This window comes from Lonchura striata, chromosome 1A (genome assembly GCF_050655825.1).
Source record: "Lonchura striata isolate lonStrDom1 chromosome 1A, ASM5065582v1, whole genome shotgun sequence".
NCBI lineage: Eukaryota > Metazoa > Chordata > Aves > Passeriformes > Estrildidae > Lonchura > Lonchura striata.
The window spans coordinates 58,366,459-58,392,511 of NC_140741.1; the positions used below are offsets into that span (position 1 = coordinate 58,366,459).

A 26,053-nucleotide genomic window follows, 5' to 3' on the forward strand; every position below is an offset into this window, starting at 1 on the left:
GGATGGGTTGTTGATCCAAAATCAATCTTGTTGCTCCTCAGAAGGCAATGAGAGATAATAAGTACTATTCACCTGATTGCCTTCCTGTTCTGAGACAGCTGGTGACGCTTGTCTTCCTGATAACCAGGAGTTTCAGATCTAACGCAGGGATAAAGAAAAGCTGGGAGCTTCCTGAATCTAAATTTGACAGTCGATGGCTGTGTAGAGGGTCAGGAGGGATAGAATCTGTGACACGTATAAGAAAGGAACAAAATTTATCTGCTCTGGTTGCAATGATTAGATGTCTCTTTGTCTGGCTTTCTTACAGCGGATGATTGATTGTACCCGCCAGCTGGCTAATATCATAATTAACAAAGTTGCTACCATGTCTGAGAAGTTTAATCGAAAAAATTGCCGGCAGTATGATGCCATTGTCACAGAGATCACAAGCACAGCAGTGTTGACTTTTGTACTGGTGGAGCCGCGGGACTATGTAGATGTGCTGAAAAGTCGTTCGCTGGGCTAACTGAAGGTATGTTTCATTCCCTATACATTTCTCCACTGTTCATTCTTTTGAAAAATAAATTGCATGGTCCTTTGAGGATACCTTTCATTTCAGAGTCCCATGTGAAGCTATTCTGTTGTATTTTAAAGCAGTTGCAATAGCAATCTAGAATATGTTTTATCAATGCGTGAAGAGGGGAATAATCAACACTGTAGTTCAGTGATACTCACCCTTTCTAAGTGGTCTTCGGTGTCTTGCTGGATGCTTTTTGCAAAAAATGAGGATGCAGTTGTTTCATAGCTAATTTTCTCAGCGGGAAGCTGAAAAATGGTCTTAACAGTCTATGTCCTATAAACTTGTAGTTCAGCTTGGGTTTATGTTTTTCAGTATTTATTTTCATCCATTACTTCAAGTTAGAATGTAACTTAAAAGCATTAGAAAGTTAAAAAAAAGGGAAAGATATGTGTTCTTGCATCCGTAATTCAGCATTAGAATGTCTTGCTAAAATGATCTCTTTTGTATATGTGTATCTGCGTCTGTTTATGTGTGTGGAAAGAGAGGAGCATTGATGATGTTAGCTGGGAATTCACAGCACCTTTGTAAAATACTGCCTGAGAGTCTCACTCCTTTTGTATGTTTACCTAGTTTTCCAAGTTAAACATTGTTCCACTGAGCTCTTTTTCTCTGCAATTGTATTTTAACGTGTGTGTGTGTGCACTCTGTGGTAGTTCAGTTATGCTCTGGAGTGTGCTGAAAATGCCAGCCTGACATATTGCTAATGAGTGTGCATATTGACAGTGACGGGGGCGTGTGTCTGTCTGTGTGCCATATATTAAAACAAAAAGGAGAGAGACGGAGACAGAGAGAGACAGAGACAGAGGAGGAAATATTGGGATGGGAAAGAACAGTTTGTTTACATTACGGTATGTCAAAATGTTATTATGGCTAAAAAATCAATTTTAAATAGACACAAGATTTCTTTCTCGCAGGAGCTAATATGACCATGGTAGAAGGATAAGGGAGACCCATGTATTTTGGTGGTATTAGTATTTTTCTGCCCAATAAATACTGACTTTTTTGGTACCAGCTTCTAAAATTTGGGAAATGAATTGTTTGTGTTTTGTTTCGGTTCTGTAACAAGCTCTCCCTGAGTTTTCTGTTGCCTTTCTCTGTGTCTTTACAGGTAAATTAGTTCTGAGCATTCAGATGGAATTGTTACAATAGACTTTTGAAGGAATGTATTGTTTAGTAGCTAGCATAGCTGATGTTTATCTAAAACCAACATTTTTGAGGGGATGTGCTCTTTCATATTGGATAATTTTCTGTTTTGAGTTAAACAATTTTCACATTTTGAGCTGATATTATTGCAATGGTAGTTTAAAACTAATGCTGATGTGAATTTTTCAGAGAGACTTTGCAGTTCTCAGTCAATTTAATAGCAGATAAATTGTTCTTAATTGGTAGATCAAATTGAAAGAACAAGCTACTCTTTTTTATTATTTCTTTGGTTTTTTAATGGGTTATGCCCCAAAAGAGACTTCTGTTTTGTGGGGAAATACTTCTCTGCAGGCCAGAAGCATATTCCTATTGTCATTATTATTCCTATCCTTGGTAATGGATTTTAAGTTATCATTGTAAATCTATTGCTTTTCAAGAGCTGCTAAGCAAAATAAAAAATCTATATTTTGTTTTGAATAGAAAATGCTGTGAGCAGTGACAAAATAGATTAGTATTGTGATTGCAGACAATAGGGAAGATTAAGTTACTAAAACAGTATATTGTTGTTCTAAACTAAAGCCTGTAATATTTTCTGTAATTGAGACTTCGTGCATTGTTAGAACTCAGTTGGAGTATCAAATGGTTGTGAGGATTAGAGCAGGCAACTAAAGAAATGTCACAGTAGATGTGGCTGGTTTTTAACAGGATTATCTTCTGAGATGTGTAGAAATGAGCTCTTGTAATAGTTTTGGAGGAATTAATAATTTTAGTAAAATGTTAATGGCAAATGTGCTAATGTAAAGAATTAGAAGATTAGTGATACATCCTTTTGCATGGAAATAAGAATATAATAAATGTCCTGCAGGTGACTGAAGCTACTGCAATTTTATTGGAGATTAAAGTTTGATTGACCTTTGCTGAGGTGATTAACCCTTCTGAAATTAAAAGCCAGTAGTAAATTATTCTGTCCAATTTAAATGCAAACACAAATGATATAGCATACTGTTCTAAGCGTAAGAGAAAAAAACGTTTTAATTTTCGTTTTGCACTCAGTGAGATGTGATTGCAGACAGCGTGCGGCTGGGCTGCGGTGGAACTGGCCAGTGGCAACCTGCCTTTGCTCTGCTGGCTCCCGCCGGAGCGGCTGTGCCACGGGGACACTGAACCTGGGAGCAGCTGCCTGCAGTGGACCTTCACGAGCAGGAATGCAGGACCTCCAGCAGGAGAGCGGGGAGGCATCAGCGAGGTAAGCGGCGCAATCACTGTGGATATGCTTGATCTGAGAGCGGAGACCCCGAGCCAGATGATGCATGCAGGGCAGCGTGACACAGGTGAGGGTCCCTGCCCAGCCTCATGGGCCGGCGTGTCGGAGATGGGTTGCTCACCTGTGTGAGCTGTTGCAGAATTAGAAGTTAGGTTGCATCCGTGTTCTTTGAGTTGTTTTCCCTTCTCACCGTTCCTTAAATGTCAGATGTACGAGCTTGCAGAACTGTACTTTTTGACTGACAGAGCGCTTCCTCCAGCACAGGCTGAGTGCAGGTGTGTGAATTGCTGTGCTGCTTCAGGGATAGGATTCCCATCCTTCCTGCAAGGGTGAGCAAGAGGCTTCCGAGGCTGCAGCCAGTACGTTGTGCTGGATGGGTAGGATCAGGACATGATAGTAGTTGTTAAAAGCCTGTGGGATTACTTGCATGTGTAAAGTCTTGCAGATGGTTGTCGGTGTTGCTGTGGCTATGCTACTGAACAGCATTTTAAAAAATCTTGAAAGTTAATTTCCAATAGATCTTATACTGCTTCGCATTACACTTCATATCTGTGTGCACAAACTTTATTACTTAATATTGAATTGGAAGACCTCAGTAATATGCTTGCTGCATTTTTTATAAATCTTTCATTAAAAGTTAAACACCTAGGAATTCCTTCCAGAGTATTGGCCTGACTCTTTATTTTTATTTAGCAGAAAGATGAATGTCAGAGCAGTGATTTGTTTTATAATGAATTACATTTAACTTTCACAGAATAAGAAATCAGGGTGTTGCTATAAAGCAACATACTGTCAAAAAGTCCTTCTGGAGGACTACAATGACTCTCTGAGGGCTTAAATTTACACAACTACAACCATTATAAATGGATCCAGTTCACATATTTTTGTTAGGAACTTATATTTTTGTTAAGAGCACCAAAATAATGGTGGTTTTGTTATTAGGGGTTGGTTTAACTTGCATGAACAGGTCCTTCAAGGATTACTGTCTCCTTCCTTCACCTGCCAGTCCAGAAGAGGGAGGCAAGAGAGTCAGGTCTGCACCCAGGACTCTTCATGGTCTGTGGCATACACTGTACTGGATCAGATGATGATGGATTTTTTTCTTTGCTTTTTTTTTTTTTTTCTTTCTTTTCATTTCCTCTGCTTCAATCCACCTCTCCCTGACCACCTGAGAAGAGATAAAATAGCTCTTTGAAGGCTTTTGCTTGCATGCCAACAGCAGTAGTGCTGGGAATTGGGCTGAAGGGCAGAAGGGCTTCCAGAACTGTTTGGTCTTGAGCGGACTAGTAAAATTTCCTATTCTTTCATGCAGCTGTAAAGCATTAAAATGATAATGAATGTGCCATCTGTATTCCATATTCAGTTTATCTCTTCACTTTTCATCAAGGAAGATTTCATATTGCATCTGTCAAGGTAGGGAAGTCCAAGGAATTGCAGTTCAGAAATTAAGGACCCTGAGGTAGCAGCTCACTTCTGCCTCGTCTTTTCATTTACACTTTAAACAGCCTTCAGAGAGATGGGTTGCTGCTTCTGGGACCCAGCAAAGAAAGTGAGGAATAGATAAAAGCTAAACTTGTGGTGGAGTGACCTAAATGGAACAGCTGGCAAAAGTATAGAGGGGATCCTCCAGGGTACTGAATTATACCTTCAGGCTTGGATTAGTGGGATGTTTAACAAAGAGATCCATTTGCCAAAAGGATCTCTGGCTGATTTTTAATTATGGAACTAGCACTTCCTTCAACATTTGCAAATTATTGAGGGTTTTTTTCCCTCATGTAAAGTGTAGAGTACTAATTGTTGGCTTTTGGCTCTTGCTTTTGCTTTTCTCAAACTAAATTTTTTTGCATGTTCTTGAATTAACCATATGAATACCTGCAAAATGAAGCATTTAAACAGTTTTTATGTTATGAATAATGAGTTGCATGCTCTGTGGAGAAAATAAATGACTTCAAATATTTATTATTTTGCTTATAATTCTGGAATACTCTTGAATGTTTGTAATAAGATGAAACTTTTCTTTAAATTGAGGAAAACAGTATTTTTGATTCTTTGTAGTCATAAATATCCATCATATTTTAATTAATGGTAATTGGAATGTAAAATCCAGTTTTAATTTTTTTTTTTGTAGAAAGATGCCTTAATTATTTTCCATATTTTACAGTAGGGCAATGCAGGAGAGGAAAAAAAAAGAGCTACATCTGTCAGAAACACCTATTTACCAGCCAACTTTCATGTATAGCCTTTTCCCTTTCAAGATAGGCATTTTTTCTTGTCTGTTATCTGCTCATACTACCATTAATTTATTAAACCTCTGTGGAAAAACCCCTTCCAAATTGTGTGAAATAATGATGCTCTAGCATGATAAAAAAATTTCAAATGGGAGGTGCATCATGATGAGGTAATAATGTATGATAAATACATATGTGTTCAGTGAAGAGATTCTCCTAACTGTGTCTACTTACATTTACTGAGGCAGTCAAGCTGAAGAGACAGGGCAGTGTAGTAAAGTATTTCTGGGAAGTTTTTTGGAATACTATAGTAAAGTATCTCTGGGAAGTTTGATTACTTTAGGTAAAAAAAGTGCTAACAGTGTGGCTGGTGGAGGAGGCAAGGATATTGTCGCTGTCCTCACTTCCTACGGGCTATAACACCTAAAATAAACACCGTTAGTCATTGCGCCTTTTTGCTTTTGCTTTGCTCTTTTGAAAAGGTATTTATCAAGCAGGTTCTTTCAAAGACAAGTCACATAAGACTGTTTTGATGCTCTTCACTGTATGTCAATGTTAATAAGTCACGTGAGAGATCAGTGAGGTGCTTGGCATGTGATATGTCATATAGGTGACTGCTTCTCTCTTGAAAAAAAGACCCAGAAAGGTGCAGTTAAAACCTTGTTTGCCCTTACTATTGCTCCCAGTGAAAATGGCATCGGGAACTACATGTATTTTTATGTTGGTTTGATAATTATTTAGAAATTATCTTGTTCAGCATTTCTGAAATTAGCAGTAGTCATTACAATTACTTGAAAAGAAAATACCTCAAAATTTTACTCCTGCCACAGGCTTCATTTTTCCTCTTCCATCTCATTTCAGTATTCTTTCAATATGTTACTCAGCCAATAGCTAAATGAAAATTGGAGGTTTAAAACCATTTTAACTGAAGCATTAAAAAAAAAAATTATAGTGGAACAAACTGCAATTTTTTATATAGAGAAAAGTTTCTGAGTAGTGAGATATGCGCTGCATTACATATAACTGGAAAACACACTGCAGTTTCAGTGGCTACTTAGGCTTAGACCTTAAAGTTGTAATGATGTATTCACAATGATGTATTTAGCAGAAGCTATATATTCCATGTTGCAAATCTGCAAAAATGTATTGCATATTTTCCCCTAGAGTTAGCCTCAAATCAGGGAGAAGATACAAAAACTGTAGATTAATTTTAGGCTTCTGTTAAAAATCAGCAGTTGCCTAGGTATTTCTTTTCATCATGGAAAATTAGCTGCAAGTTGATAATTGCATTCCTTGTTCATCAGACCTGTGTAGCTTTCTGAAAGTGTGCATAACAGAGAATTGAATTTTAATAACTTGAATAGCTGCATATGAAAACTCTTGGAGTATAATATTTCAATGAACATTTCTTCATTCCATTTCAATAGAAATTAAAAATCCCTTATGAATATGCAGTTTCTTACTCTGCTTGGATTTGGGGTTTTTTTTGTAGTTTTTGGAGGGATTCAAGTTATGGATTAAGTGAGAGAAATGAAGGAAGGGATGTGAAACTTTGCAGGATATTTTTGAGGTATTCACCACTTTACATTCTTGAAATGGATGGTGGTGGAAATTTCTATCTTTTCTTTAAAGTAAACCAAAATGCACCTTCTTTGAAGAAATTAAACTTTTGAGGGCTTTCTCATTAAAATGTTCCTGTCTGAAAATGAGAACAAGTCAGATCATCATGTTCAGCAGTTCAAAAACTGCTTGAGAAAACATTAACTTTTAAAATCACTAAAACTTCCATCAGAAATCCACTCTTTCCTGTAGAAACACTGAGGAAAGCATTTATTTGAAAAAAATATTGTCACATTTCTAAAAATACAGACCAATTAGTGAGATTTAATTTAGATATTTGTGACTGACTATGTATCATGTATATGTTAGAGTTGATTTACCACTATATTCTTGCCTTATTTGCAAAAAGAGACGCCTACTTATTGAAATATTACTGAAGAATCTAGCTTTCCCCACAAATTAGACATTTTTTGCATAAATGTGCCTAATTACCTGAATTCAGTTTTGATTAGCAGTGTTAATTGATGCAGCTGTGGATGGGCTCTGTTTACCTAAATTACCATGTGCAAACAGCAATACGTTTGAAAGTGAATATGCTAAACTGAAAATACTAATTAGCTAAGACAGATTGTTATTCAAGTCACATCTCAGAGCTTTTTAATGAAACCCTGAATGTGTCAGGGCTTTATGATATTCAGACAGAAATGTCTATATTACATATGAATTCTAAATTTAATTCAAGGGAACAGATGGGATGTTGACCGGGGTTCTTCTCCATCGCTTCCAGTATTAATGTGAATATTTTACTCTACTGGATACATTTTTGAGTGTGTGTATGTGAGAGAGAAAGGAGTGTGCATGAATCTGTGTGTGAGAGAGAGGAGGGAGCCTCCCTCATTGTGTGCCTTGACAATGTGCCAACCAGGAACATCTAACTGGTTTATTTTTGACTGACATATTTGCAAATTATAGGCACCTACTTTCCCAGAATGAAGATAAACATGCTATTTTGCAAATGTAATAAGGCTGGATAGTAAATGGTATAAAACCAAATAACAGAAAGATTAAATACAGCTCATTAAAAAAACTTTTGCAACAGAGATTTCTCCTTTTGCAAGAATTTTTAAAAATCCAGTTTTTCATGTAATAGGACAAGCAGGCTACATGTTTCAGATTTTCATGGAAAGGCTTTTAACTGCATTAATCTGTGCAGGAAAATACAAATACAATTTATTTTTTAAAAATTTTGTTTAGAACAGCACAGATTAAGGTATTCCATTATTGCAGTTAATCCCTCTTCGTAGGTCAGTTGGATGCAAAACTGTAAATATGTCTTAAGGTAGTAAAAAAGAATATCTAGAGCATAAGTGTTCTTAATATAGACCAGCTGCCACACGGCATAATATCCAGTTTTCAATCCATTTATTCTTTTGCTTCAGAGCTTAAATATTCAGGGGTCAGTTCCCATGTGAAATTCAGTAATTCCATCAGAAGCTTTACACAAAATGTCTTGACAAAATAAAAAGCAAGGGTTGTAAGTAGTGTACCTATTTTTATCAAAATAATAATTCAACTTGTAATGTTCTAATTTTCTTATTTGGACAGTTTTTTCACAAATGTTCTCAAGATATTTGCAGTGGTCCTGGTTCAACGTAGGTAACTATGGTTATACTTATGAAAAGTGTCAGATCTTTTGATCTCGACTGGTTGGAATCTATTTCCTTCTGTGTGTTGCAATGAGAGAGAGAACTCTTTTGACTCTGTTATTCCACCATTATGGTGAATGGAAATTTTCCTGGTTACTTGAGTTTTGTGAATACAATACTCCCTTTTAAAAGGTTCAATAGTTCTGTTTTTGTGTAAGTTGACACATAGAGCTGATGATGTTTTCTGCAAGTAATTATCTAAGGTCTTAAACTTTATACCTGAATCCTTTAGTCATGGCCTCTTGTGTCCATTATCAGAGGTTTTACAGATGGAACATATTCCTAAATAAATTAGTTCCAGGTACCTTCATTGTTCAGCTGACAATTAACTCTGGCTGAAGAGGAGAGCAGTAGTGGTACAAGTCAGATTTGGACCACTATGATAAAAAAATTGCTTCATTCCTATTACATTGCTAATATGAGTGATCCTCTATAATGAACTGTCTCTTCAGTCCAGACATCTGACCTAGGAAAAAGCTTTTAGCCCTAATAAATAACATTTATCAGGAGCTTTGAGTCATAAAATGTTACGCTAGACCATTTAATGTCAAGTACTTTACCACCCTCAATAGAGCTTGACTTCTTTATGCAAGGAGTAGTTGAAAAAGAGAGAGAAGGATCAACTTCTGAAACACAGAAAGAGGGAGACACACAAATCCAAAGTTTTAAGTTTTGTTTTAAGATGGAGTTTGAAAAAGTAATGAAAATTTGTGTTCAGACATTGCTCTTACTAGCAAATTTCCGGAATAAATGATTCATAGACAAGATCCTTTGGGCAGTTGATGATCTTCAAATAAACTGGTAGATGAAAGAAAAATTGCTTAACACATAGCTTAAAAGACTCTACAAAGGCCTTTTTTTCTTCCATAGAAAATAAAGCAGCAATTTCCACATAAATGTTTAAAGAAAGACAACACGTGATATAGAAAGTCTCTCCTAAGTTTGACTTCTACTCAACTATTGTTTGAGAGCAAAATCAGTGTGAAAGAAGTCTGCAGTATTTACTTTAAAATAGACATTCAGGCCAGAATCTTGGTGTCAGCAGTCAGCTGTTACTCAGGGTATGTATATGATACAGCTGCAACAGTTGATTTAGCCTTGCAACAGGCTCTTATTTCCAGTCAACGATGTAAAGGTGTGTTTGATGTCCTCTGACACCTGCTGTGCCCAAACTATGCGTTCTACAGAATTTGTATAAAATCACTTACTGAAGAAATACAATAACATTTTAAAGGTTATATCTTTCTTTTACTCCTAAATTAGCTTTAACTCCTAAATTTAAGCATAAACTGACCAAATAACAATAAACAAATACTTATAAGCTCCACAGTCAACCCTCAGATAAGAAGGAAAAAGAACCTGTGTGTCATGACTAATTGCCTGTTCTGCAAGTATTTCTCAAAAAAGTTCTACATCAATAAAAGTGAGTGGTCATCAAATTCCTATGGAAAATAGATAACTTTTGGTTGACTGGAATTGAAACATTTTAAAGCCCATGTGAAAGCCATGGGTATGAGCACCCTTGTAAAAAAAGATCTGGAGTATCCAGGAGACTTGGTTCTTATGAAATGTATTTAACCTGAACAGCAGACATGAACCAAGGAGAAATAATACAAAAGGAGATTCCTCCTCTTCACTCAGCATCACCTTTACCAGTCTTACATTCCCACATCATGTAGTGACATTACATCTCTGGTCAGGGACAAGCCCATCTAAGAATGGAAATGGATTCTAGCACAGTTTATTTGTATCTTTGATTTGAACTCATCTGTCTTGCTTCTTACTTAACCATTCATATTGAATTTCACTTTTTTTTCCCTACAACAGAAGGACCAACCTGTTGCTAATGCAGAAATTCTCTCTTCATCTCCACCTTAAACACCTTTAGGTTTTTATTTGGCATTCCTCATTCCTGGAATTCTTGTCATAAAGGGTTGACTTGGAAGGAAAGATGAGACACTGTGCTATCTTGGTTTCTGGTCTGTGAATGAGTTGAGTGATTATATGTATTCATCCCCTCTGTTTGGATATTTCCAGTGGATTCCAGGGGTGTTTTTTTTTGTTCCAAAATCAGAGCAATGTTTCTGGTCTTTGAAGCTATTAATGTGTCAGTTTTGGCTCCTTGGGCTACCTCTTTGACTTTTTAAGGTATTTCTCCAAACAAGGAGACCGCTGTTGCTGCATTGGGGAGTGCTTGCAATTTTATAGAGTGCAAGTCAAAAAGTATCTTCTGCTTTTATGAATATTTTTTGACTTTTTTTTTTATCTATTCTAATTTCCAGCATTGAATTTTTGAGATCTGATGCATTCTGAAGTAGGTTTTTTGTTATAAGTTTAATAGAACACCTTACAGTTCACATTATTTTCCTTATAGAAAATAACCTTGCATCTCAGTTACTCACTTGGGCTTTTTTAAAGTCAGTTTTAGTCTAAATCTATTGCACAATTAAATGTTCTCTATTTTTAAAGTTCATTATACAACATTAAGCAATTAATATTCCCCTCAAAAAAGAGAAGCACATATCACATATTCTTTCTCTTTCACGTTGCACTTCAAAGTATCCATTGGTAGGAAGGGTCCCTATTTAAAAATGTCTTCAGGACCCTGCTAGAAGTGAAGTCCTCTAATCTCATCCAGATTCTGTGTCCCCTTTCTCCAAACTCCTTTTCTTTTATAGTCCAGTTGCTATTTTGTGTTCACTCTGTTTCTATACTATCACTGTATCTTACCTCATCTTTTACCCTGATCCTCTTTCATGTCTGTCCTTTTCTCCTTGTGCTAGGCACACAGTTTGGGTAATTTTGATTTTGCTTCTTGATCATGTTTCTCTTCTACATAAAGATCTTAAGGCTGGCTGTGAGTTTTAGTTTGGTCTTTATTTTACTGTAATTGCTCTTTCTTTTGAATAGTGAGTAATGTTATGCACCTGAAAAGAAAATTCTTTTGCCTTTCAAAGGTAAAACCAAAATGTGTTATTCTACTAGGCTACTCTAGACTACTCTAGACATCTGGGAGTGCTATCACTAAGGGTGAATATTTTTTTCTAAGTGTCTTGGGTCAGCATAGGTTTCAAAAAGTCTTGCAAACTCCTACTTGATCAACTGTTTCTGTGCTATCATAGAATCACACTCGCTTTGTATGTGAACTTTTCCATATGCTTTTCTCTGCTAGATGTTCTTATGCCTCTTCTGCTCAGATTCAGCTTCACCCTTCATTTATTGATTCATTAATTTACTTCATGTCTATATTTAAAGTAACCATATGTATGTCAAAAGGACAAGTGTAATAACTGTATGTTATCTGCAAACTTCTATCAAATCAAGGCTGATAACTAAAAATTTCTTTTTCACATCACTGGTCTTTGTTAATTCTACTTCGAAATTAAATTTCGTACATTTTTCTCTATTCTTCAATACAGACTAAATTGTTGCTCTTATATTTATTTATACTAATTAGAAACAATCTGCTTTTAATCTAAAATTGCTTTCAGCTATCTAAAACTACACAAGATAGTAAGAGAAGGAAAAGCAGAGTAGGTCAGTACCACCTTTTCTGCCTCAATAGAGATCATTTGATTGTTGTGTTGTTGTCCAAGTCTGTGCAGAAATATGCTCAGAAAAGAAGACTCAAGCTATGTGAATAAATTCCTTTCTTAGATAACTCCATTAGCTCCTTTGACAATAACATTAGAGATTTCTTGTCTTCTTTTAAACCTCACATAGCTTTGTTCTTACTGCCTCTCCTCAATAGTCCCTCATTTATTATTGTGTTTCCCCCATCTACGTTCCTCATCATCGATGACAATGATGCTGCAACCCTTTCTTCTTGTAGATGGTGTATATGTGTTTGTGTGAAGGTGCACTTGTGTGAACTTATGGAGTTCATACTTTGGACCAGTTCATGTTTCAGACAGAACTGGCATGAAATGAGTAAAGCCTCAGCATAAGACAGTAAGTTTTCTTATATCTATTAATGAGCTATTTCAGGTTTCAATAGTCAGCTGTGCTAACTGAGAAGTAGAACAGATATTATGAATATTTGAATGTAGTTTGATTTTTTTCTGAGTGTGTATGTGTGCACTGACTGATGCTTGCACAGCAGTTATGAACAAATCTGTGTGTGGCATTTATGTCTATCATAAAGACAGAGCATTTAATTTGAGTATCTACTGCAGGAGACATGATTTTTGAATTATGGCTTTTCCAAGCCCATAGGTTTTCAGAAGGAAAATTGCAAGACCAGATAAAAATATGCCTAACTGCATTTAAAGTAGTGAAAAGGCCTGTCTGCAAGTTGTCATTGCATGGTATAGCAAATGTGTTTCTATCTGTATTTGGCATACTCATGTGTATGCATGTACAAATGCATTGCCCATCAAAATGGCTTTGAAGATCACATAGAAAATTTATCAAAACTCTCATCATCTCTCTTTTCTTTTTCTTGACAATTCCACTTTGGTTGACCATTTTGGGGGCATTTGGAGCATATTCCAGCAATTGCCAGTGTCTTTTTCTGAACAGCCTAAAAAGTGCTTTTTCTCTCAGATGAAAATAATCTGTATGCTTATTAATCCCCAGAGTAGTATTAGACTGTGTTTAAATCAGAGACTATTTTAATGTTAATTTTCTCTCTGGATGGAAGAATGGAAATTTTACTTTTGGAAAGGAGGAAGAAAACTCAGACAAATTCCCAGTGCAACAAAATACTTCTTTCCAAGCACATGAGCTCTCAGATCTGTAAAACCAAGTCTTTATATTATTTTACCCAGCTTTTTTTTTTTTTTTTTTTGTTAGACTGTGTAACTTTTAAATGTTTTCATTTTGATTGTCCTTTTCTGTTTGTACCTATGCAATTTGAGTCTGACTTCAACAATGCTAGTGTGCTCTAAAATGTTATGCACATTATTAACTCTTCCCCCATTTCCTCATTATAGCATGAACTTTGATTCTTTACTTGTTCCATGTATTTCTTTATAAGATTTCTTTTTTTTTTTAGAAAAAAACAACACTAAGTCCATGCATGTGTGAAGCAGAGATAAAAGAAAGATTTAGGCAAGTCACTGTGTTTCCTTTCCAACTTTAGCTAGAAGGTCTCTGAGGAAGAAAGTAGAGAATTTGTTGGGTTGTGGTCTGTGCTGGAAGGAGCTAGGGACTCCAGGTACTGTTTTGATACAAGTAGAGGAAAAAATCCCCATTCTTATAAATAGCATGACATAGAATGGAGGCATAAATAGGAATGGTACCATTTTAACTCTTGGTCTTGTTTGTCAAAGACAAATATGCTGTCAGTGATCAAATACTGAAATGTTATAAGGCTGCAGTGGACAGCTACAATATAAAGAAAACACTATTTTTTATCTCAGTGAAGACTTTTCAGGGCAACAGGTGCATCCATTCTAGCTTGTACAGTACAAAGTAAAATGACTTCTTGATGGTCCTGACAGTTCATCAATGGCTTTATCTGTAATATATTATGTATTTATAGATGTATACATATTTATATGTATGTATTATGTAATTGAAATTTTAATTTCACTTGACAAACAAGGAAATTCAGCAAAAAGTAAGTGCATGTTACTGCTTTCTAGCTTTAGTGTAGCTGAAGATGGGTCAGTGCTGTGTCAGGACAGAAAGCCAAAAAGAGTCCTCCAAAACTCTTTTAAAGAAAGTATTGAATATCTAAATTAATGGTAGATGTTAAAGCCTGCCCTTAAAAAGAGTTTTTCTTACCACAGCTAATAGGTTTAAATGATTTCAGAGTTTAATTTTTGGAGTAGAACCCACAGGGGGTCAGCTTCACTCAAAGTGAAATGTGAGGCCTAAAAAAAAAACATGCATCTCTTAGGAACACAGAATTTGAAAAAGAAACCTGTGGTGCCTGTATAGCATTATATAAATTCTAGTTTGCTTTATGATATGAAAAACAGCATGAGAAGAACCTTGGCTGTACCTCCATTATACTTTTGTAGGACAGCCAAACACTTTAGTCACCTATATGTTCTGGGTTCCAAAACCAGTTCTAATACCAAGTTAAAAATGTAAAAAAATTGACATTCAAGTTTATTAAAGTGAGTAAAACTTGGACAGGATTCAACAATATGCTGAATAAAGATGCTTTCTGACAGTTGATTTAAGTTTACTGTAGAAAAATGGTGAAGGGCTTGAAGTTCAATGTGCAATGCCCAAATCATTAAGAACTGTGTATCAGAGAATCCTTTTAAAACAACTGCTGATTGAGACAGTCACCTTATTTCTTAGAAATACAGGAGAATTCAAGTGATAGCAACTGTTGTTTATCAGATGTTTAGATTTTCATTATTATGATCAACCAACACTGAATTGCTAGCTGAAATGCTGAAAGGAAAAATCAGTTAAAAATTCCTCATGTACCTGTGTATATTTTTGAGATTGCTTCATTATAACTTTAATAAGAAGAAATGATTTTCTCTTTCTTCCCACTAAACATAAAATGTTATCTCTGCTGCAGTACATATGGTATTTTAATTGCATTTCATTGCTCTCAAACATAATTTTTTGCATGTTAAGTCTAATTATATTAGAGCTGAATCAGTGCTCACATGAGAGAATTTGCTAAAATATACTATTATACATAGTAAATACAAAAGTGGGTTTTTTTTCCCTATATCTTGAAGGTCTGATTTATTTTAAGAATGAGTTGCCATTCAAGACATAAACATTATATCTAGTAAGGGTATTGCAGCCTTTTTTGAGAGTGCTTTATTTCTTCTAAATAGCGAAAAATTACAGGTTCAAATTACATACATCATAGACTGGCTTTTAAGAGAAAGCAAATGTTTGCTAAGTGATGAACTGACAAGGACTCATAGAGTCATTAAGTTGGAAAAGACCTTTAAGGCCATCAATATTTGGGACCTATTCTGAGGGATACAAAACAAGTTTGGCTGCCCCAGTATGATGTAAGATGCTGAAATCTCTCCTATGTCTTCATTGAGAAACTTTTTATATTGAGTGTAACAAGAAATGCAAAACCAAAAGCACACAAACAAGCTCCCCAGCCTTTTCCAGTAGCTAGTCCATTCAGAAAGAAGGCCTGTTGGAGTACTTGAAAGTAGTAAAACTGGTAGCTACCACTTAACACTGCTTTCTGGAGTTAAAATTAGTAATTATATCCATCTCTCAAGCATTTCTTCCTCATCTGTAAAATAGTTACCTAATTCTTTTGCATGAGCTATGTGTGTGAGCAACATGGCCTGCTGCAGGTTGAAGTTATGCTGGAGCTCATCTAAAATTAGCAGTGTCTGGGGCATGCTCTGAAGCCAGCTTTTTGTTTTTCTAGTTTCTCTGTATTTTTTTGTTTGATGGGACTTTTTCCTCTTAAGAAGAGGGATACAGTTTAGGCATGTCAACTGGTCAGAAAAAAACTGGACTACATGGGTGATATCTAATCTTGGTAAAAAAAAAAATATGAGAATGAAGCCCTCCCTCCAGACCTGTGAGGGCTCTGGCTGTTGGTCAGGACAGACAAATGGTTTTTTCCTTTGTTATCAGCTGTTTGGGGAGAAGGAGCTTTGTATCGGAAATGAAGAATTCATTCAAGTGAAAGACCTTACAGGGAATACCTGTCTTGTAGTTCTCATGGCTATGTGCTTCCAACAGAAAAAAAATATTGTGTGGATTCATGTTTTTTCAATTGGTTAAAATCACATTCTGGATGGGTTTCAGTAATCTAGTGTTCACAAGACAAAGGCACCTACAGTTTTCATTGTTAGGACACAGAATTGCAAGGTCTTAATTTTCAAATTTAATATATATAAATGCCAGAGTCTCCTGTTCACACACAGAAAAACTGGTGGGATCCTGTTACACCAACTGGTGTTCCACTTGGATCACAACACTTGAGTCTTAGAGGCTGGAAAGGAAAGAAGTGTGATTCTTGCACTTAACCAAACAACTTGTTAAACTGTGAGAATATTGTTTAAAATGAAATCCTGATTAGAAGTAACCAAACATTTCTCACCTTTCTGAGCAAACTATTTTAGTGGTTAATTAAACCTATTGCTACATTGCAAGCTAGCAATATTTTGAATTTTGTGCAATTTTACCATCAGCATGGCTAATAGTCACACGGGAGGCAAATAGTATCATAAAATTATTATAAAAAGGTGGAGAGTGCTGTACCTGTGTGTAAGGGTTAAATAGGATCAGCTTCTCTACATATTTTTTGTCTTAGAGCGAGAGGGATGTCATATGGAACATTTTAAAGATCTACCCCTTCCATATGTTGTACGATGAATTGAAGTTAGTTGTCTGTTATGTGTGCTGCCCTTGAGGAGATGGGGAAAAAAAGGAATACCAATAAAGGTAGTGAGTGTCTTGTAAACATGGAATGACATGGCATTATGTTAATTTGTTGCAAATGGCATCAAAATATGTTGATGGGGGAATATTTTTGGAAAATTGAGTTAGGACATTAAATTTGTGTCTTGAACAAATATTTTTTCATTATGAATAATGGGCTTTTTGGCAAAAATATCGATAGGGTACATGAATATCACTTTGAGCTAAAATCAGAAGGGCAACAGAACTTAATTTCTCTGTTGCTCCTTTGGGGAAAGACAGTTTGTTTCTGACTTGCTTTCAGAGGCATAAAGGTCTGGAAGATTATATATATATACACATATATGCAAGTCTTCTGCTGCAATTTCATGTTACCCTATGATGTACAGGACTTGATGGGAGGGAACATGACCATATGGAAATGGCTTTCTTATCCAAGTGGAAACAGGTTTAGTCAGCTTGCAGGAGGGGTCATAAAACCCTCAAATATTTCTTAAATAATACAGTAGAGGAACTCACAGAGCTGTATTTTAATGGCCATTAATTGCTTCTGCTCTGCATTCAGGGTCAGGATACATGGAATACATATGCTTTTCTTATGAATGGAAGGAAAAATATCTTCTGAGCAAAAGAAAATCTAATGTTAATTAAAATTTTCCAGGGCTTGGGCTGGATAATTCTTCCTTTGTGTTCTTAAATCTCTTTTGATTTTAATTGCATGACAAAAAATTGACTGTAAGTGTAATGTTAGCAAATGTTCGTATTTGATTACAAGCATCTGTGAATGCTAAGTCAAAGAATTGAATTACTTTAATTGGGGTGGGTTTGTTTTCTGTTTCTTCATGAGGTTTTTTGTATATTGGCTTTTTTTTTCCCCAAGACAGCCACACTGGTAATAAAGCTTGTACTGTCAGTATGCTGAAGGTCATTCCTATAATCTATTCAGTGAGATCTGCTCCCCTTTAGGTGAAAAAAAATTCAACTGAGCATACCTAAAAATGTCTAGAAAATCCTATTACATTTACTGAATTTCAGTTATGTATTTCAGATTCACAAAGAATTCAATGAGTTCTCAGATCAAATATCAACATTTGTAGCAAGTTTCCAGTGTTTCCCTCCCTCCCCCTTTCTGTGCTGTCTTAGAGAAACAAGGAAATTCTTCTCAGATATGGCAAAGGATAAAAAGAAATTATTAACATTAAAACATACCTAATACTGTGTGATATGTTTTAAAACTGGAAACAAAGGTAGGATATGTCTTATCTGTCTGTCATGACTCCCTGTGCATCTGTCTGTCTCTCTAGAGCAAGTCAATAAAAATTATTAGAGCTGGCATCTCACAATAGTACACCCTTAAAGCATGAAGCAATAATACTGTGAAGGAAATTTTTTTTCTGACCTTTTCAAATTACATCCAACTGTCTAGGGAATTTCTCAGTGACTAGGGGTAATAAAGTTCAATCCGTTTTGCCGGTTGGCTTCAAATTTAGCTCCTCAGAAGCCCTAACTTATCTATTCTTTTTATCTTGGCCTTGGCATCTATTCAGTACAGTAATCCATGCATCTAATCTTTTTTTTCTCTCCCCTCTCAGGTTTAGCTGGTGGATCATATTGTGAAAACTGCAGCCATGAAAGGCCCTCCATTTACTGCACCCTTCAAAACAAAATGTTAGCATGGGAGGCTAAGCTGGTATGTTGCCTTGGAGAGGCTCTTGTTGAATTTAATTAGCTTTTAGATTTCATCTCCATCTCACATCTCAGCTTTCACCATTGTGTGTGATTTAGGCTTCACTGACTTCCATTATTTAAAACTTTTCCAACTTAGCTGTGCCACTTTAGAATAATAAGGGGAAAGTAAAGGTTAAAGTTCATAGTCTTAAATTGATTTCTAATTAGTTTTTATGATATGAGCTCAGAAACAATAGAGACACAGCCTCTCAGTAAGTTAGTATGCAAGTGACAAAGACAAATAACCATTTCTGTAAAATTAGAAACAGGTAAAGAACATTTTTAGCAAAATATTTCTTAAATTATTTTTAAATTTATAAAAAAACTGGGCTTTACTGCTGTCTCTTCCCTGAAATATGGAGTCAGTGTTTAGATGTGATCTGCTAATGAATGATCTGCAGAACGTTCAAGATGCATGAAGCACCTGTAAAACACTTGCTTTTACTCATGCAAATAATACATTGGAAATCATATGTCTTCCGTATTAGCTATCTTGATAGAATTGCAAGGGAAAGGAGTAGCTACAAAATGGTTGGTAAAGATAGGAGATTTGGTGTTTTGTGTTTTTGTTTGTTTGGTTGGTTGTTTTTTTTTCTGAATTCTACTTCATTTTGATTCTCTCTTCTGAAGTGAAGGGAAACATGGTCAGATGGGTAAAGTACAAAATTGAGAATTTCTAGATCTTGCCCCTGTATGTAAATGGGCCTCTACTAGGTCTGTAATGTTTGCCAAGTCACTCAATCACTCTGTACCATTACCCTGGCTATTGTGAAAAGCTCTCAGGGAATGCTCAGCAGAGGATGAGCACAGGATGGAATCTGAATATTTCACTGTGTTTAATTGATTCAGCTAAAATTAAATAGGTTCATTTTTAATCAAAATATATTGTGCTCCATTGATACTAGCCTTGTTGAAAGTGGGATAATCAGTAATCTGAAGGCTTTTCATGCCTAAAAGAATGGCATTCTCAACAAAATTACTGAGGATATCTTTAATTCTGAAATTAATTTAGAAAAACAGTACCCCACATTGGTAAGGCTTCTCACATTCACAGGTATTTTTTTTAGGGTCCTTACTGTCACTTCCTGAAAAGAAACGTTGCTAAATTGACAGATCCAGTTATATTTTTAATCAAGCAAAAATAAGCATTTCAAAATTCTTTTATTAGTTTAGTGCAAAAGATAACATACCTAAATTTGCAATATGCTAGATCATGTCCTTGTTTCAGAGCTAATATGGAGGGACATATTAGAGTGTACATGAACACTCAGCTTAGTACTAAAATAAAGTTAAATAAATGTTTGTGTGGATGTGTTCATTTACTTTCACATCTTGGAAGCTCCACTGATACATGTTATTTTTTAGTAGAACCAACTGTTTTGCAGTCTACATGAATTAGCTTCTCCTGATACTCCAGTATTCAGGTTGGTCAATGGATATTGTGACAAGCAACCCAAAAGGGTCCATAGTTTACCATGTAGCAGAGAAATACCTCATGGAATAAGGAAGTTGTAGTTTCTCAAAGTGGTGTCACTGTTGTTATATCTATATATGTTTTTTTTTTACAGTAGGTGTTTCAAAAATATACAATAAATATCCCCCATAATATTTCAGGCAGAAACAGATAGGAATGGGATACTTTTAAACGCAAGTGGGATATTAAGGTGGTGGCAATGTGAATTTTCTTTCACTGAACACTTTCTTATTTCCAGAATTCATTCTAATTTGCAAAACTGAATACTGGGTAGAAGCAGTTCTGATGACAGGTTTTTCTACCATACTGATGGTTTTCAATTCAAAAGTATTGAAAATTAATTTTAAGGAAGAAATATTTTTCTTATTTGTTTATTTGAATTCCATTCAGCACAGTATATATTACATAAATGGATCTATGTTGTCATACTCAAATGCTTATATTTCATTTCTTGGTGTGTCTATGTGTACAACCATGAAGCTAAAGGTGTTGTTTTCCACTTGAAATGTAGCTATGTTTTACTTTATGTTTTACTTACCTGGTCCAAGTCAGGAATTATGGATTACTGAAGGCCTCAACACCTCAGAATGTTATTCTAGTTTTTCTTATTACTGGGGAATATTGAAATCTTTTTTGCAAACTAATCCATTCATTAAAGTAGCTAATTCAAAACAAACAAACAAACCACAAGTGTCTCTCAAATCAAACATATAATATTATGTCTTGTAGTGGGAAACAACAGATGTCCTAATGTTTTCCTGGTTTAATGTCTTTATAGCTTTCCTTTCTATTCTGTCTTTCTTGATTTTCATAAATAGGGAATACAGTAATAGCATGCTAGGGGGTAGGCATATGAAAAATGGTGTTTCAGCTTTGCTTTTTCCTCAGTTAGAAAATACCTAGTTGAACAAATCTTTCTGAGAAGAAAATGCTGTAGATCGTATCAAAGTAGCTCCTGTCTATGCATCAGTGATGTTAAAATAGGAGATTGCATAGTGCATATCAAAGGGATCGAATGCTATTGATGCACTGTTATTCAGTGTTATTTATATTTTCATTATTAGTTCATAAAGTCTTAATAATTAACTCTCTAATTTCCCAGAAAAAGCATGGTAATTTGTTGAAATAGTTGAAGGAAGGGAAAAAAAAAGCTGACCAATCTGGCATTGTAAGTTAATAGTATAGAATAAAGCATAGTCATAATTAGTCAGGAAAAGGACTTTCCCTGTTCATTCCAGTTCATAATAAAAAGTGCCTCACCAAAGTGACTTAGAAAATAATACATTCAGACTGAGCAGAATTACTGCCTAGCAGATTCTATTTATCTGTAGCTTAAAAAGCAGCTGCGTTTTTGTAAAAAGCAATGAATGTGGCAGTCCTACTTAAAGGTAGAAGAAAAAGAACACCCCTTGTTTTGTAATAAGGGGATTTTCAGTTTAAAAGAGAGAGAGAGCCTGTTGTGTGAAGTATGGTTATTACATTCACTGTATTCTATCTCACCCACCAGGAGGCTAATAACGAGGGAGTCAGTGAAGGAGACCAATGCCACAAGGGTTATCTCGCAGCCCCAGATGCTGGATAAGTTGAAGGAGGCAGAATCGCTTTTGGATGACATTCAGGAAGGCCTTGAATTATTATCTGGTGAAGAAAAGACTATTCTTTTCAAGGTAAACAATCCATTTCATCTGTCTGCAGTTTGGTGTTGGTGTAAAATATGTTTATATAAATACCTCTAAAGTTCATTTTTTATCATTTTTCAGGTTTTTTTCCCTAGATGCAGCAATGATCTATTAGGTATCCTTTTTGAGACAAAGGATCCACTCCACCTCCAACCTAAGGAAATGCTTTGAAGGAATTGACAAGCTCACTTTTAATCACAAGAGAGAAATTACCCACATGGAGTCAGCAGAAAATGAAAAAGTACAGCTCGTGCTGCGAATAATTCCAGCAAGTGCCAAGGGGCTAGTTGAGAAATGGCTTCATGAGGTGAATATCTTTAGCTCTTACTTAGGGTTTGGTTACTGTATGATCATTTTCTCTTTTAGGAGCAATGAATATTATAAGTGGATACTAAATAGCTCTCTGAATATTTGTCAAGATGTTGACAGATTTCAGCCTTATTGTTGTTATTTATTGCAACTAATTTAGCATCTGCAAATGTGCAGAAATTAATTCTAATAAAAATCTGTCTTGAATCAGGCTGTTAGCAGAAGTTGGTCTGTGTCTGAAACCATATGTGTGAATATATGTTTGAGTCTACATGTATGTGTTTTTGTGCTTTCATGGTGTAATGTCTGTAGTTTAGGAGGATAATATATGTAAAAAATAATCAAAGAAATGTAAGATTTTTGAATGCTTCCCTCCACCCTGCAGAAAGTGTGTCTCATTGTGTTGGAGGGGTTTAATATCCAATCATTTTAACAAAAGGGAAGAGAAATTATGTCACTGATAACATCCTAACCTTTCCCCTTTGGGCCTCTAATCTAAATTCATTGGTTTCAGTATGAAATTAGTTTGGTGACCTTTTTTGTTTACTTTATTTAACCTTCCTCTCCCAGTGGATGTGAATAGGACCTTCCATTCTTTTTTTCTTTCTGGGCATTTTTCTTCCATGTGTTTGCTTTCTCTAGGGGCAGGATCAGCCCCAGAAATTCCACTTCCCCTTTGTTCAGTGTTGTGGGTACTGGTCTCGTCCTCAGTGGCTTGTCCCTGGGTGCTCCCTAGGCAAGGGTGAGTGATAGGGACCAGCACCCAGCTCCAGCAGGAGAAGTGAGGGGCGGCTGGGGGATTGCTATTTGTAGAGCCAGATGATTGGGCAGAGACTGGGGGGGAATCCCTGGGCAGTGAAACCTGGAGCAGGTGGCAGGTTAAAGGTGTTTGGCCCTATTCCATATTGTGTTCCTACTGGCTGGGGGGGCAAAGCCCGGCTGCATAAGCCCACTTGTGAATCCCCTTTTCCCACGCGATGAAGCAGCAATGCGCCAGCTTTGGATGGAGCTCCTTTAGGGACTGACTGCACATGGTTTAAAATTATCCATCTTCATCATCATTCAGGATAGGGAAGAGAGAAGAGAAGGGGGATGATTTAGGCAAGCCCAAACACTTCCCACCCTGTTCTCTGTGTTGAGCCACTAGCTTGGTTTTGGAATAGTTTGGAGACAAAGTTGTCTTCCATTACAAAACAAACAAACAACAACAAAAAAGTGTAAAAGTGGAAAAGTGGCCATCCTGAGGAGTTCAGGAAAAATCCAGATTCTTAAGCCTATGATATAATTTTTAGTTTTTGCTTTCTTCCACAAATGAAACAGGGTTGAGGGAGGTGAGCAGCTGTGTTTATTTTAATATGTCTATTTTAACCCTCACCTAAAAACAAATGGGAATGTTTGGGAGTGCGTTAATTTGGATCAGATTAGTGTCTCTTTCTCTCTCAAAAGTGCAACCTGAGATAAATGAAAATAAACTGGAGTTTCATATGCAGTCTTTAAGTCATTTGCATGTTTTATGCATGATAATTGAATTTATTTATGCACTTCCTTTCATTTAATGATTTCTCACTCTTTTCTATGCTATCAACATTATATTATGCAAGAAGTAGGATTTGGTAGGCAAGAAAGGATAGCAGTATAAAAATCAAACCTGAGTTAATTTTGAGTTCTAGTGTCAACACTAGATCAGAATAATATTGGTCCCATGCCAGTGGGTCTACATGACTGGGAAGATGTAGAATATTTTTGGTAAAGCATAGACTTTAGCTTGAGACATTTCTGATGTAGTCTAGTTTGCTTGCAAGTGCACAAGCAAAATTATTTTCAAATGGCAGATAAATTATTGTATTGACTTTTCAATGACCCTTGTGTTTCTACTTGGCCAATTAGTAGTAATAAGAAGATGAATAGTAATTACACTAATAAATAACTGTGTTCAGACCAGGACCTCAGTATTATAGTCTGGGTTAGAAAATAAGGATATTTTATAATTTGTCTCATTTGGTTTTTCATCAGGAGAAATGGACTTTGGTGCTATAGTAAATTTGTCATAGCCAAGAAGGTAAAAGTCCTAGGGATGAGAGGGTCATATTTGACAGGAGCTCTGTGACAGCTGTTTCAGTGTCATAAGTAGGGAATCTTGTTCTGCTTCTGCAGTTAAGCTCAGATGTCTTAAAGATGTCGTAGTGTTGGAGTCCGATTTTTTTTATAATGCATGCCAGGAAGTTACTAAGGAAAATTAGGAAAAAGATGCTGGTAGTGATGCTTTCATAGCGTTTATCTATACCAGTTTCTTTTGTGTCTCTTGTCTTTCCTTATGTCTTGAAAGATGTATGTGGAAGTGATATTTTTCTGTGGCGTCCTGTCTTTTATCAGTGAATTAAATGGTTGTGTCTTGTGATTGTTTCCTGATTCTCATAGGTAGGAATGTGTTCAAAAGGCTAAAGCTTTGTTAATTTGTGATGTAACCATTTCAGTGTCTTTCTTGTCATTGAAATGTAGTTTAAAATGTTCAGTAATGTAGCATGAAATCATTGGTTAGTTTTGGAATGGTGATGAAATCATGTGAAGAAAATAAGTTTTGCATCTGATCAAGATAAATTCACTCTAGTGTTTTATGGCTTTTTATTCCTATGTGATAGTAATAAAGTCTCATGTAGGGATGGAAGCCATGAAATACATTGTGAAAAATCATCAACTCAGATGGGGCCATCAGGATAGCATGCTGTAGTTCTAGAGTTATGGAGAATGATTGGAAGATGGTTTAGTGTGTCATCAGTTTGACTACCATGTTTTTTGTTTCTTCATCCTTCACCCATGAATTTTGATGAGAGGAAATCAGTTTGTAACAAGATGATCCATCTTTACACCAGTGTTCAATATTTAAATTGTTCATGCATCTTTCATTTTCTGCCAAAGATAACACTGTATATGAAACCCTTAGCTAAGAATTTAATATAGCTAATAAACACATGCCAAAATGAATACAAAGAAATGCCAATGAATTTCTAAGTGCTTGGAAATAAGGAAGGAAACAAACCAAGGTCTACCCTGTTAGCAACTGCTCCAGAATGTTTATTTCCATGTTTAAGAGCAAATCTAAGATGTAACCAGGAATTAAAAAAGAATTCTTTTATCTGCTTGCATGTCTATCTGAAAGTGCTTGTTCTTTTCCTTTCTGGAACTGGGATGAAGGCTGACAGTGTTGGGCTCAGAAAACAATTTCTGACAAAATCCTTACAGTGCTGCTATTCCACATATTGCCTTACTGCTCCATCTCCTTTGCTTTTGTATGCCAATTTCCTTTGGGAATGTCTTGGGGAATGTTATTTATTCTGATGCAACTATTTCCAATTTTTCTGTTGTAATATTTCTCTGAAGCATATGTTAATAAAACATTATTGATTTTTGGTACTTTGACTCCTTTATTATTTATCTTAGATGTGATATTTTTTTTCTTTCTGCTAAAAATACTGACTTTATTGTAACTAAGGTCATCTTCTGCTGAAAAGCCCCAGCAATAATTAGGCAGGATGTATATTTCCCATTTTATTATAAATTTTAATTTCTTCTTTAAATCAAAAATACATGGAAAAATTAACCATGATGAAATTCCCAGATGTTGTGTGGCAATTATTTCAGTCTTACTTGGGTTTAAAAAGGGTAGACACAGGTTTTCTTCAATGGTGCCATGTGAAGGAAAAGTATAAAAACCCATAGTACATATTATCTTCAGATTCCTATTAAAAGAAAAACTATTTTCCTCCTAATGTGTTAACAATTTTTTTTTCAATAGTATCCAGGGTGTACAGCCAAGAGAAAAAACTGTGTTTATTTTTCATAATTGGCTAGGATACAAATTGTCTTCATCTTTTCAATACCTACTTTGATTGTGACTTTTCAGAGACCTTAGACAAAGTCCTTTAAATATGGGTTCCTGTACTCTTTTTTTCTCAATTTCTACCAGTTTAATGACAAATTGCAATTAAACTATTCTGTTGGTAAATTTAATTAATCTTTACTGCAAACTATACTTTGAAAATTAGTCTACAATCCCATCTGTAGATTATGTTTTCAGTACTGTATT

At 35.6% G+C, this 26,053-nt stretch overlaps 1 protein-coding gene across 1 annotated transcript; it reads left to right on the forward strand.

The window, feature by feature from the left end:
• Positions 1-517: 517 nt before the first annotated feature.
• LOC110469382 (uncharacterized) lies at positions 518-25,380 on the forward strand. Its single transcript, XM_085568236.1, has 5 exons — positions 518-1,407; positions 2,756-2,948; positions 18,372-18,469; positions 21,489-21,648; positions 21,742-25,380. The coding sequence occupies exons 1-3, from the start codon at positions 1,263-1,265 to the stop codon at positions 18,394-18,396; spliced, it is 363 nt and encodes a 120-aa protein (XP_085424362.1). The 5' UTR covers positions 518-1,262; the 3' UTR covers positions 18,397-18,469; positions 21,489-21,648; positions 21,742-25,380.
• The last annotated feature ends 673 nt before the right edge of the window (positions 25,381-26,053 follow it).